The 14,316-nt window shown below is 37.5% G+C and overlaps 1 protein-coding gene across 1 annotated transcript in view; it reads left to right on the forward strand.

Moving 5' to 3' along the window:
* LOC121081394 (histone-arginine methyltransferase CARM1-like) overlaps window positions 1-14,316 on the forward strand; it is an 81,135-nt gene that overhangs the window by 48,889 nt on the left and 17,930 nt on the right. Inside the window, exons 5-6 of the mRNA XM_040580412.1 lie at window positions 4,344-4,454; window positions 13,866-14,043. Coding sequence (XP_040436346.1) covers window positions 4,344-4,454; window positions 13,866-14,043 — 289 coding nt within the window. The remainder of the gene's footprint in view (window positions 1-4,343; window positions 4,455-13,865; window positions 14,044-14,316) is intronic.

Raw genomic sequence — 14,316 nt, forward strand, 5'->3', positions numbered from 1 at the left:
TTTTGTGCTGGGGAGATAGAAACTGGGCAGAGTTCCCCAAATGTAATTTTACATATGGCCTTCCCCTGACCTCTGCTGGCTGCGCTCGTGCTAACACAGGCGGTTACGCAGTTGGCCTGGGCTGCAAGGGCTGACTCATATTCAGGTTGCTGTTCAACAGGAGCACCCACAGGTCTCTTTTTTTCAACAAGCTGCTTTCTAGCAGTCATCCCCTCACTAGAGGCTGGGAATGTTTGTTAGCAACAGATTCAGTAGAATGGCTCCCCTGCTCAGCATATTGATGAAGTTATCAAGACATTCCAGAAATCCCCTGGGTTGGGTGTGCCCCACCATACCACTGTTCCAGTAGGAACTGGGGTGGTTGAATTTCCCAATAAGTAATAAAACCTATGATCATGAGGCTTCCTCAAGAAGGCATAATTTCCCTCCTCCTCTTGATCAAGCAGTCTATAACAGATGCCTGCCTCAAAATATCTGTATCCCTACCCTGTGTCTTCTCATCCCTGCCTGTAAGCTCTCAGCTAGCTCATTGCCTGTTCCCAAAGCTCCATGCACTTGAGTCATTCTTTGCAGAGAGTACAACCCTTCCTCCTGACCTTCCCAGCCCATCCTTTCTGACAGCCTGTCGCCATCCATCGCAGCATTAGCTGTGTAAGCTATCCCAGCATGTCTCTAATCCTTGTGAGACGAAAGCTGTGCACCTGTGCATGAACTTCATATTCCCTGTGTTTGTTTGTCATGCTATGTGTGCTTGTGTACATGCATCTCATATGGCTCCCCTGTTGTGCTGCTGTTACAAGGGGTGTATGGGGACCATCCATTGCCCTGTGTCCTGAACACTTCCCCTCATGCCTTCTCTTCGGGCTAAAATGACCTCCAGCTATATGTATCTAGTTTTTCAGCCCTCCTTGTTACGTTGGAAAACATAACAAAGATGCTCTCATACCACTATTTCAGAGGATCCTGTCTTTCCTCAGCAGTCATCTTCCCTTAAGAAGGTACTGAGCTCATAAAAGCTGAATTTCTGATACCAGCTGCACAGCCAGGTGTTGATGCTCAGGGCTTTTGCCTCTAAAAAGAGCCTGTGAAGATCCCAACTATCTCCTGTTCAGCCTCCTTTGACAGTTCAGTCTGCTGCTTTCCATCCATTGCATCATACTTGGTGGCTCTCCACAGCCAGAGCCCACCTCCCCACAGGTTACCATCACTCCCAGACTTAGGGAGAGTCATCAGCCGTGCCATGCAGCCCAGCACCCACACCGCAACATCCTCCAGATATGCCTATGCCTTGTTTGCAGCCTCCAGCAATTCCCACAACTGTATGGCATACGTTTTCTGAGCCCCTTTTCCCCTTGCTTCACTAGTTACTGGACACATGCTACCTCTGTGTCAGCTGCTTCAATTTAATGAAGATGCAAATGAGCACAGCAGAGTCTTAATGTAGGTCAGGAGTGAGTTTCTGAGGTTAATTTCTATCATGGTCACTCAGGGTGCTTCAGTTCACATTGTGGGGTAGTTTCAAAGTAAGCAAGATGGATTAATTTTGGATTAAACTGAACTGGACTAAGATAGAAGAAAATTAGACTACAGTTAGTCTTATTAAATCATCCAGAAACAAAATGTCCTAATACAGCCATACCACCTGCTGATGTAGACATAGGTATAGTGTAAGAAATGGCATCAGAATTAGGTCTGGCACAAAAAGCCATACTTCTTCATTGTATCTTTTGTGTAGAACCCGAGCAGTTGACTCTTCTTATACTTCTCACATGTGCAGAGAGTAAGAAATACTGTATTTGTGGTTCCCATTGGATTTGGTTCCTACCAAACCTTCCATATGATTCAAATAAATTGGCCTTGACTTGTCATTGTCTCCCTCCCTACTTATGTACCTGATACTTATTGTCACTTGCTGTTCTTGAAGAGCTGGTCACAGGAGTATACTCTAACACCTGCCAAAGCACAGAAATAAAATTGTATGAGTAACAGCCTGTTATCCATGATATAAAAAATGAGCTTAATGGATCTTTTCACTAGGAAAGATTATTAAAGGCAAGGTTCTGGCTTCTATGCCAAACTTGAGACTATATGCAGTATCAGAAGCAATGTTAATTTATTTTGCAGTGTAGTACTTCTGTAACACAGATTCCTATCAACTACAACAGAGTCAGGCCATGTGTGTTAGGCTGCATTCTTTAATATGTAACCTAAATGTCACGTAGAGTAACTTTTTTGGGGGTGGAATATGCCCTTCATTCTAAAATATTATTTTTCTGTTAGAACTATTCTGTTTGAATACACAGAACTTTTTCTTTGTGTGTTTAAGGGCTGGTAAGCAATGTGCGTCATGTGGGAAGCTGGGGCAGAGAAGCAATAAAGAACAGGGGTAGCTGGTGGTATACTAAACTGCAGTATTACTCTGAACCTGTATTATATTTAAGCTTCTCTGCTTTTCACTTTTGAGATTGGATCAGGGCTGTATCTTGGTTTCATGGTTGAAGTGCTTCAAAATCTTAGGAGGTTCCAGTTCCAGGTGGCTTAAAATCGCTGAACAGGCTTCTGTTTCATATCTTGGATCAAAATTTAATGAGAATTTCAGCCACAGGGACAGGAAAACTGTCACTCCTTGTTTTCAGTTAAGCAGAAACCCATAGGAGGAATACAAATGGTGAGCTGTTCTGTGAGATTTTTCTCAAAGCAAGTATTAAAATTTTGGGGAAGCAAGGTTTAATTAAACCTTTAATTAAAGAATTAGGTATTAACCTAATTCTGTTAGTATAAAAGTGGGCTTTGCATCAAAGATCACATCAATCACATCATCTTAACCATTTCGTTGGCATTTAGCCTCTTTCCATGTACTTATACTTTCCTCTGCAGCAGTGTTGATTGATCTGTGCAACAAAATGAAGCTAGGAACTAGAGGCTTGTCTGGACTGGACTGTTGCAGCAGTCACTGGCTTTGCATTACACTATACATCGAAACAAATTTTGATCCTTTGAACATTTCAGTCAATATTTTGGCTTGCAACAAGTAAGCCACCTGATGGATGGAGAATGACTGATAAGGCTTTGGGATTTATGTTTTAATGGAGGGCCTTCAGGAGACACCACATCAAGCAGTGCAATTAAAGGTCTAACGCTAACAGCAGCAACGACACCACAACAGTCCTTTTTGGTTGGTGGCCCATATGGGGACTGACACCAGGACCTTGGCATTATCAGCACCAAAAGGACTCTCAGGGTTTAACTCTAGCTGGCATCAAAGTACCACGTAGCTGCTCGCTCACACACACACACACACCCCCAGCAGGATGGGGAGGAGAAGTGGGAAACAGGTAAAAATTTTGAGTTGAAACAAGAAAAAAATAATAATTGAAACAAAATGTAGTAGTAGTAGCAGTAATAATAATAGCATTTCTTGAAAAAAAGGAGAAATAAAGAGAGGAGTAAAACCCAAAGGGAAACAACAGGAAAAAAAAACAAGTGACATCTGCCGACCGATGCCCAGACAGCCCCTGAGCAGCGACTGACCTCCCTGGCCAACTCCCCAAGTTTATATCTGTTCTATATTACAGAATATACCTTTTGATATTAGATAATATCCCTATTATGGAGTTATTTATTATTAAATTATTCATTATATAGTATCACTATTGTGGAATTATGTTCTATATTATGGAATACCCCTTTGGCCAGTTCGGGTCAGCTGTCCTGGCTGTGTCCCCTCCCAGTTTCTTGTGCCCCTCAAGCCCTCTCACTGGCAGGGCCCAAGAAGCTGAAAAGTCCTTGACTTAGCAACAACTAAAGCATCAGTCCATTATCAACATTATTCTCATACTAAATCCAAAACACAGCACTGTACCAGCTACTAAGGAGAAAATTAACTCTGTCCCAACCAAACCGAGGACAGTTAGTTTGGTCTTATCCAAGACTTCCACATCAGAGAGTGATTCTTCATTCACAAAGACATGATTCTGCAGTCCTTCAAAGAACTATTATCGTAATGTCTTTCTTCCCTCCCCAGTCTATTCAGACTATGCTTGTTTTTCTAATTTTTCTCCTAAACAAACTTAGTTACAAAAATCTATTTCTGCCAAACCATAACCACGTATTTACACATGAAAACAATCCAGTGTTTTAAAAATATGCCATTGCTGCTAAAATAAAGATTAAGAGCATTAAAACTCTTAATTAACAATCCTTTTCACTTTTTCAAGCTAAATTAGTAATACCAGGCTTACTAAATGCAGGGTACAGCTATGAAAATGTAGTTACTCAAAATACGTCTCAGGAAGTGACTTTTTGATTATTTTGTTTCTTTTGGTCTGCCTTTTGTTTTCAAGGTGGTCCTAGATGTTGGCTGTGGATCAGGAATCCTTTCATTTTTTGCAGTGCAGGCTGGAGCTAGAAAAGTCTATGCAGTTGAAGCCAGTTCAATGGCAAAATATGCAGAGGTAAGTGGTTTTCACCTGAGGCAAGTGTTAGAATGTTAAGAGATCTGGAACTGTGCATCTAAAAGGCTAATGCTGAAGACTTCAGTGTAATTTTTCTAAGAAGTCAGGTCTCTAATGACATGACCTTTTGGAAGGTCATTTTGGAAAGTGTTCTAAATGTTCTAATGTCTCAAATAAATAAACCATCTGATTGTTGTTTCTGTGAAAAACTGAACAGTCATAACTATAATTGAACTTCTTACTTTCAGAAGGGGGGAAAAAAATTAACCAGATTTTGTTTTCATGGGTTCTGTGCAAAAACATTTGAGTGCTTTTTTCCTGAGACTCTTGGACATCTGTGGGATCAGAAAGTTAAGTTAGGTTCCTACTAAGTGCAATCAGTTAGGCCTTTCAACCTTTATGCAAAACTGTGTTTAGTGTTTGAAAAGGAAATGTCCAAAGAACGCACTTAGTTTTGAAAGATGTTTTTCAGGCATTTTTACTAAGCATTCTAATACGATTTTACAAAAAATATAAGCACTCAAAGTAGTATTGGTAACTAAATGCCTTAGGAGAAGGTAACTTCCTAAGAAGTGCTAGTCCTAAATAGCAGCAACAGGAAAATTCTCCATTTTTTTTGCAGTCTGTGCTTATTTAGGTGAACATCACCATGTGTGGTGAGAGCTGTGAACGTTACAATTATAAAATTTGTCAACATTGATCACATCTAGCTGAGTTTTAAAAATAGTTTTAATGTGGATGAGGGTGAAAAGTGATAACATGGAGGATTTTTCAACCCATACCTAGAAAAAGTTTGCGGTATCTAGATGTTAGTTTTTCTTTTTGCTTTACTGATCCAGAATATAAACGTTCAAGAGCAACATTAGGAGTCTGTAGTTCCTCTAAGTCCACACAATGAGCATTCAGTGGTTCCATGACAGTTCCTCTTGTATGTCCTGATGCAGCAATCCAGCCTTGCTCTTGGGGAAGACTGGCAAACAATTATTTTTTTGTAAAAATTTGTAAAAAATTACAATGTCTTCTGTGAACAAAACGTGAATATTAGACATTTTTATTTCTCTCCAGATAAAAATAGTTATTAATGTATAAATTCTTTGTATTTTTCACTCCAGCTTAAATACAGGACTCCATAATCTCCCCATACACATTTTGTATTAACTTATGTATTGAGAAAAAAGATTGTTTCATACAAACATTTTATAGTTCTGCCTTATTTGTGTTGCTGTTGACAAAAGTTTTATTATGTGTGTGTTACTTTTGGAACTGGTGAGGATGTACTAGCTGAACGGCATATATGTACTGAAAGAACATTTCTATTTTCTTATTGTAATTTGAATAATTGGAAAGATTCTTTTTAATTAAAGGGAGTATTTTTCTGATGTATGTCATTTTGTCAAACCTATCAAAAGCATTAAAAATGTTAATCTATGGAAGGAATCTCTCAGAGGGAAGGGTGGAAAGTGGTTTTATTTCACACAGGATTTTGTAAACAGGTATGATTTTGTGCCATATCTTTGTTTCATTATAGTCAGAAGTTTTATTTATGAAAGCATAAGAAAAAGAGCAAAAGAGAACTTTTTTTTCCTAGTAGTAGTGTAATGTGTAGTAGTGAGTATAATGTCGTGGGTTTTTTAACATTTTAGTCACAGCTTTGAACTCGACTCCAGTCAGAAGTAAGCAAAATCATTATCTGTGAAATGGCACATGGCACATCTGTGGTATATCAAAAATGGAGTATATTGTGATGCAGTGCAGATGCAAGTAATATGTCTGACAACGTATTCATAGAGAAATAGCATTAATCCATTTGTTTTATAAATTGAATTGCTTTTCTCCTGAGGAGGATGAAATGCTGAACGGCTTAAAACTATGATTGATAAAGAGGAATAAAGAACCTTTGACTGATCAAGAGAAGTAAAGAATCTTAAGCAGCTGTAGCTACTGAAGAATACTGGCTAAAATTCAGAGTGTCAGTTTGATAATTCATAGAATTTTGGTCATTTCCTTCTCCTCGTACTTTCCCAAATGGGACTCCAGTTTCATAAGAAATATAATAGACTTCTGTAGCCATAATTTCTTGTGAAAACTTGTTCACTCATGAACTTTCTTGTAGGTCAGATGATCTATTAACACATAATATGTTTTAAGAATTGAAGTTTATTCAGTATAAAGATGCTTATCCATAGGTATACTATTTGTCATCTCCTTATATTCCACAGTGGGATTTCATTAGTATGGTTTATCAATTATCTGGATTATGAGAAGAGCATTACTTTCCATCCATTTCTTCTCTCATTTCTGTATGAATTTATTATATTTTTCATCTGTTTCAGATGTGTAATAATGTTGAATGGGAGATTAATAAATCATTCCTTTTTTAATTTTCTTCTATTATAATACAAAACACTTGAAACTGATACAATGAACCACTGACTGACAGGAAATAATATTTGAACAGTGCAAATTAATGCTGTAATACTTTTTACTGAGAGATTTCTTGTTTACAGTAAATTCCTCTTTATGGTTGGAGGTTTGTTTTAAAAGAATTATATTAAAGATTTAGTACTACAGTGCAGTGACCAGAAATCAGATGTCTGTTTGACAGTGTTGAAGACTGTGTATTATGTATAGATGTGCAAAGGTAGAATATCTGAAAAATGTGTTGGAGGGAAAATTCGTAGCAGCTGCTCTATTAGGAAACATACTGGCTGTTGCTTAGTCACTCATTTATTTTAGATATTTGCTGAAGAATATCTCCTGTCTGTGTCACTGTATTTTGTGTAGTAGTTGGGTGGCTTTTTTGTTGATTCGCAGTAAGCTTGCATTTCTGTTTTGTTCCATGGCTTCATCAGGCTGTTCAGGAAAGCTAGACAGACCTGAACCTCTTTGTTATGGTGGTCTGCATGTGTGACATAATTCCATTGAAGTTCATACAGGTTTACATTAGACAAGTCTTATTTGCATTTAAACTAAATATGACAACAGTAGATTAATTAATAATATACATAATTTTAAAATGCAAGTCATTGTAACAGTCTAAGGTCTGTAATATTTATTCCCAGTACTTTGCTGTTTCTGTGCACTGAAAAGAATAGCATTCAAAGGAATTTTATTTTTGAATGAATGAATGAATATTTTGAGTTAATATTATTGTCACCTTTTGTTTATTTTCATGTCAGTCTGGTCTACCTATTGGGTATCAGATTTTTACTAGCACACACAATAGTTTCTGCCTGGCATTTGTGTATCCAAGGCTTAACTGCTTTTTTTCCTGTTTTGAAAAATTCAACAGAGGAGGGAGAAACCCTGTGAACCTTTATCATGACTCTGCACCAGGTTTTCTTCTATTCTGTGACTCCATGTTCTGGATATACAACTGCTGGCTACCTAGCTCCTGCCATTTGCCATCCATGGTAGAGAAAGAAAGTTGAAACGGATCTTGCTCAACAAACCAGCTTGTAATAGGGGGGAGACTGTGTAGAGTGAATGAGAGCCAGTGCTCTTCAGTGACCTGTGCATAAGATGTGAGATGAAAGCCATCTCAATCTAGATTCACTATTGCAGTAAATCCTTTGCCAATAAAATGGTGGGGAGCAGAAGAAGTAAAGCTGGAAGTGGCTGGTGCTGGTAGTTGTTTTGTCTAAACAGGAAATGTGATTCTAAGCAGTCTGTCTAGGACCAAGGGTAACCATCAACATTAATAGACTGGTATTAGATAAACAGAAAGAGTGAGCTAGTATACATGAGGAAAATGTGATAGTGTTATGGAGGTTAGCTAGTGATGGGATCATTACAAGTAGAAATACCTACTTCTGATGAAATGTTTGTCATGATATGGGGTGTGAATAGTAAGTTGTTACATGCAAGATTGCTATTCCATCTGTTTCAATAGGCAAACACAAGGGAATTCATTTAATGAAAGACAATTAACCTTGAGTCAACTCTGTTACGACTCCTGTGAGGGTGCTCATGTATGGGTGGGCTCAGTTTGCCTGCAAAACACATACAGGAATTTAGGAAAGCATTTGATATGCACTTGGGGCAGTTTTGCAAAGATTCTGTCTCAAGCACCATAATGTTTGCAGTTATTTTCTATGTATTGTTTAGGTAGTACTTGTGTGCACCTTACTATCTTCTGTGCAATAAACAAATAAACTGCACCTGTTTGTGTTTTCTGTGATTTAGATTAAAAGCCTTTAACTGTATTTAATTACGTGGCAAATTGACTCCTGTCTCAGCTGGTATGTCAGATGCTGTGTGGTGGGGTTCATATGGTGTGCTGTTAATGTACACTAAAAACTAAAGGAGGGTAGATTCAGACTAGATGTAAGAAAGAATCTTTTTTACTATGAGAGTGGTAAAACACTGGAACAGGTTGCCTGGAGAAGTTGTGGCTGCCCCATTCCTGGAAGTGTGCAAGGCTCAGTTGGACAGGACTTTAAGCAACCTGGCCTAGTGGAATAATATCCCTGGAAGAGGTCTGTAAAGATCTCTTCCAACCCGAACAATTCTATGATTCCTTGTATTCTTTGGAACTAGTGTAGAATATACCTCATTCATACACTTAGTTTGTTTACATCTGTATTTTAAAGGTTTGGCAGTTCAAGTGAACTCTAAAGGGTGGACTAAGCCTTATATTGTAAGCTCTGATGTGTGATGATTCCTCCCGAGATCTTCTGTTAGGCAAGGTCAGAAAAATTACTTACGATCTTGAATAAATGCAGCAGTGCTGATGCGCAAAATTGGAGCAGGTGGAGTTGTATGAAGCTTCCTGATAGATTAACTCTACTAATTTGACTTTCTTTTGCACCTGCATAACTGTACTTTTATCTGTAACTATTGATAATTGCAGCCAATTACATTTTTGCTTAGGGTCTTGGTGGGCCATCTGTTAGTCTTGCTATTTACTTTTGAAAAATGCAAGAGAATGTATATGTCAAATTAACATTGTGTTTCTGTTGGGGTTTTTTTGAAGCGTTGCACAAAGGCACATTGTTAACACATATATATGTTGTCACCTGCACGAGTCCTCAGTCTTCTATGTAGTGGGAAGATGTTATTCTGTTTTCTCTGTACCCCCCAGTGTTCAGTACATTAATAAGTTTAATTACAGCAGAACTTTCAAACACATAGTTCTTAAGCCTCTCTAAAAAGTGTGTAGTTCCACAATTAGATAAAAGCTACTGGAGTATTCGTGTTTCACTATTCAAGATGCTGTCATGCTCTTTACTATTTTGGCAGGGTTCCTATAGCAGTGCTTGCACAGATTAATCTGTTTGCCAACTTTGGGAATCAGATTCAGAGGGTTTTGTTCCATGAGGAATTTTACAGTTTTGTTTGGTCTCCGGAGAAAACAGACTTGATTATGAGTAGGGATGGATCCTGGTATCAAAACGTAGAACATGTTATGATATTTATATTGTAGTGTTTCATGATAATTCTGGGGGAAGTCATATGGAAAAGGATTGAATTCATAGCTTTGTATGATACATGACATCGATTATCGGGCTTATGGAACACTTGGGCCTCTTTTTCAGTCTGTTTTATTGGGTGAGAAATCTGCTGTATCTGGATACAAAACTGGCCCTTTCATGAGGAGAGATGTATGTGAGAAGTTTCTCATTAGCTTTATGTATTACAGAGATCAGTTTTGATTGTTTTTTTGTTGAACAAATCCTTACTATTTTACCAAAAACTTTTAGGCATTTAATTTTAATGAATGCTGCATGAGAAAAGGTAAAGGAAAAAATAGCCAGAACACAAACATGGCCGCATTTGGTGGATGCAACTCGTTTGAAGTGAGTGCATACACCAGATACAATTTTAACTGCTTTTATTTTGGTTCAAGATATCAATTTTATCCTCCATCACTGTAATCTTGGCCTGCTTTCAAAGTGTTCTGAAGTCTGGGAGAATCACGAGAGCATGCATGTTGAAAACAACGCATTCTTCTCCATCAGTTGACAAAATAACACACTGGGTGAAATTTTTTTCCCTGGATCTTTTTTTCCTTCACTAAAACGACGAAATATTGAAGCTGCTTCACTCCTTTTGTTCAAACACATTGTGCTGACCATAACTTGGTGATGGCAGGAATTTCTGAAATACTGTGTGGGAGGTGAAAGCATTGTCAACACACCCACTCAGATACTTGTTCTCTTTTTGCCACAGATTTGCTATTGATTCCCAAAGGCACTGAGTCAACAAACTCTGCTGCCATCACTGTTAGCTGCTTGTTCTTCATTTGCCGATAGTATTTGTTTAAAAAGGCACAAAATTTGCTAATATTTAAAAAAGAAGCTTCAATTTAGATTAGTAAAACCAGTAAGCTGTCAAAATGAAGGTATGGGTTGAGTGTTTCAGTGAAAGAGATAAAGAAATTTTTTAAAGCAAATCTTTTAAATGACATGGCCAATATTCCTGCCTGAGCAGGAAAGTTGTATTGCTGATGGCAGAAATAACTTCCTGTGTTTGAAACCCTCAATTCATTAATGTACTGCAGAGGGTGAATTAACATAATAATCCTATCAAAAATAAAGTAAGTTCAAACAAGATGGAAGTCACTAGGACAAAGAGTTAAGTTCATAGCTTTTAGCATCCTCAAAGTGCTTCACTTATTTATTTATTTTTAAATCTGTGTTTTAGACTAGTACTGCATGGAAGCAGAAGTTAATATTGTATGCGCATTTGATATAATACACTTAGGTTCCGTAGCTGTTGTACCTTTTTGTTTCACTTCTGTAGAATCTTCCTCTTGTACAAAACAGATGTATGCGATTTGTGAGAGGCTGTAGCTCTCCAATCTTTAATGTCAGTCATTTGATTTTTGCTTCTGTTATGTGATAATAAGCCACTAATCAGAGTTCATCAATGCATGGTAAATTTCAGTTTCAGAAAAACATCTTTGTGTTTAAAAAATAATTTTTTAAAAATTAAATGTTTAACACTTTCAAAACTAGCTTGTCATTGCCACTAATCCAGCTAGACAGGAACTGCTTATGAACTCTTAAACAGCTGTAAAAATCATCAAAAAAAAAAAAAAAAAAGTCTGACATAGGACAAATGATCTTCTCCCTGAAATAAATCAATCTCTTGATCTAGTCTGTCTCAGATATGCATGTAAATATGAATGCTTAAATTGACATTCTTTGGCTTCCTGACAGTCCTGGTACACAGACTGAGATTTTGGCCGGTGCAGAATTGCTTTTTCAGGCCACAGTCTGAGCATATTGGACTGACACTGAGAAGAATCTTGTGTGAATAAGCAGAGGTGTCTGTTCCCTGAGACTCTGTGGCCAAAACCTGACATCAGCTAAATTCCTTTTAGGAACACAGTTGCTGTCTGTGTTAAGATGGCCAAAAGCACAGGGAACATTAGCTTTCCCAACTCATAGCTACACTCTGAACAACAGGATTAGTACTGACAGTGTTTCTTTGAATTTTCTTTGTTTTTTGCTGAATCTAGGGGTAGGAAAGCAAATAAACATTGTTATTTTTGCTGTTGTTGTTGTGTAATAATAACAATAATATGGAATAACAATGAAAAGCCTTTTCTATTTGTCTCCATGCTACTACTTCCAGTAAAAAAAAAAAAGCAGTAAAAAAAAAAAGGTAAAAATTTTCAGTAAAAGATTTTCATAATATAAGCATTTCCATTTCATGTGATAGAGATATTGTAGCATTCTGCTGCCCTCTAGCCAACCATGTGAGTTATCTGGCGCAGTCTGTGAGGGTCTGAAATGATTTAGGCTTCTGCCTTTGTGCATCCATGCTGCTGCTGAGCTTTTATTTGAAGGTTAGTTATTTTTAGATTCACAATTCACCTGTGAACAAAATGGTAATTTCATTTCCGAAATGAAATCACATCATGTGTCTGCTCACATAGTCTCTGGTCTAAAGAACTTCCAAAAAATCTGTCAACCTGTTCTTAGAACTGGTTACAAACACTCATCAGTAAAAGTAGCAGAAATGTTATTTACCTAATTGGTAGCGTGTTGGTGTACGATGATTTTTGTTTTATTTAGTAGTTTTATCATAATATTAGCATGTCATTTATGTAGGCAGGTTGTGACTGAAAATCATTAATTGTATCACTGATTCAAGCTTTGATGCAAATCCTTCACACAGATGTTATATTTATAAGGCTAGCTATAAGCAAAGGTGCTATGATTCTACTGGAAAAATAGCTAGCTTTTCACTTCATTTGATGAAAACTAAATAGTTCAAGTATTTGATATAGGACCATAAAATCTTTAGAACTTTATGAAGTGTTCTGACCTGTTCTATAGGTTGTTCGGGTTGGGTTTCTTACTAACTGCTTTAGCATATTCACATTTCAGTGAATTAGCTAATAACAACATTAGTCTCTCTAGTTAGAATGAGTCATAGGTTTCATCACTGTTGCCTGAGGCCCAGTATGTTTTGGAAAAGGTTTGTGGAAGTAATTATGCTCTTCTATTGATCTTATAATTATACCAATGCAAGTACATCTGTGAGGGAGTGTTTTCTATTATTTACTGGATTTTCCTGGTATCTCTGGACATCAATACAAATCTCCTACTGTGCTGTTGCAAAGCATCCCTCATTTGATAGAATCTCCCAGCAGAGACCTTAGATTAGTGGGAAATAATTGTTTCTTTGTGAGTGTGTACCAGAAGAACTGAGATTCTACTCGTTATTTGAACATAGGTTTAGATACTTCCCCATATGTCTGAGTACAGTGCAGCTAAATAGCACACACATGTGTAGATATATAAAGGCTTTGAAAAAGCTGTTATTTTCCTTCATAACTAGCTGTATCAAACATAAAATTTTAGGTCTGTTTCTTCTGTTCATTAGATGTTCTGCTCCGAGGTTCACTATGCACAAAAAAAGTGGATAAATCTCCAGTATTATGGCTCTGAATACTGGACCATGTGAATGTGTTTACGTGACTATAGTGCTGTGCTCCATTTATGCTTAGAAATTACTCACTGAAAACTTCAGCTCTTTGTGTTTCTTCATTCTGTCATGAGTATGTAACTCACTCAAGAACAGTATTTTAAAAACGTGGACAATTATGATGACCCTTTCTTTGTAATCTGTATTGAATGAAACTACCCCCTTTTCCTGGTAGATATTTGTTCCTGTGGATATTGATTACAATTATCTCTTACAGAACAACAGTACTTGTACTGTCACTTGCTGATCCCACACAATACATTCCTCTGAGTTTGCTCCAGTGAGCCTTAGCCTTTAGAAATTTTCGTGTAGCAAGGAAAAATTTTACCTTTATATTTTAATTTATATTAACAGACTGAGGTAGTTGGTTTACACTATAGGGAGTTTAATGCTAATTAAAAATGTCTGATATAAATTCTGCTAATCAAAGGAGTCAACACTCTCTGTGTACTTTTGGGTTTTTTCCTCCAGCTGTTGGTGAGAAGCAACAACCTTTCTGACAAGATCACAGTTCTGTCTGGAAAAATTGAGGAGATCTCCCTGCCTGAGAGTGTGGATGTGGTAATTTCTGAACCGATGGGTTATATGCTGTTCAATGAAAGGATGCTGGAAAGTTACCTCCATTCCAAAAAATGGTTGAAATCAAATGGTGAGTGTGTCACCACAGTTACCCCCTGCATAGAGAAGGGAAGATAAAAATCTTCTGAAAGAAAAAGACTTGAACTGGGCCAGGATTGTCTGGTTCTATACCCTCGTTCTAGCTTTACTACCAACATCTAGGGGGGGCAGGGGAATTTGTATAATGATGCAGCCACCACTGCTGTTGTACTATATGCTGTGACCTCTTGCTGTTTCATGGTGGAAATAGCTTTTGATTATGTTGCTGTTGCACTGCTGAGTTCTGCTTGTGTTTTAATCTTAA

Source organism: Falco naumanni, chromosome Z, assembly GCF_017639655.2.
Source record: "Falco naumanni isolate bFalNau1 chromosome Z, bFalNau1.pat, whole genome shotgun sequence".
Lineage (NCBI taxonomy): Eukaryota > Metazoa > Chordata > Aves > Falconiformes > Falconidae > Falco > Falco naumanni.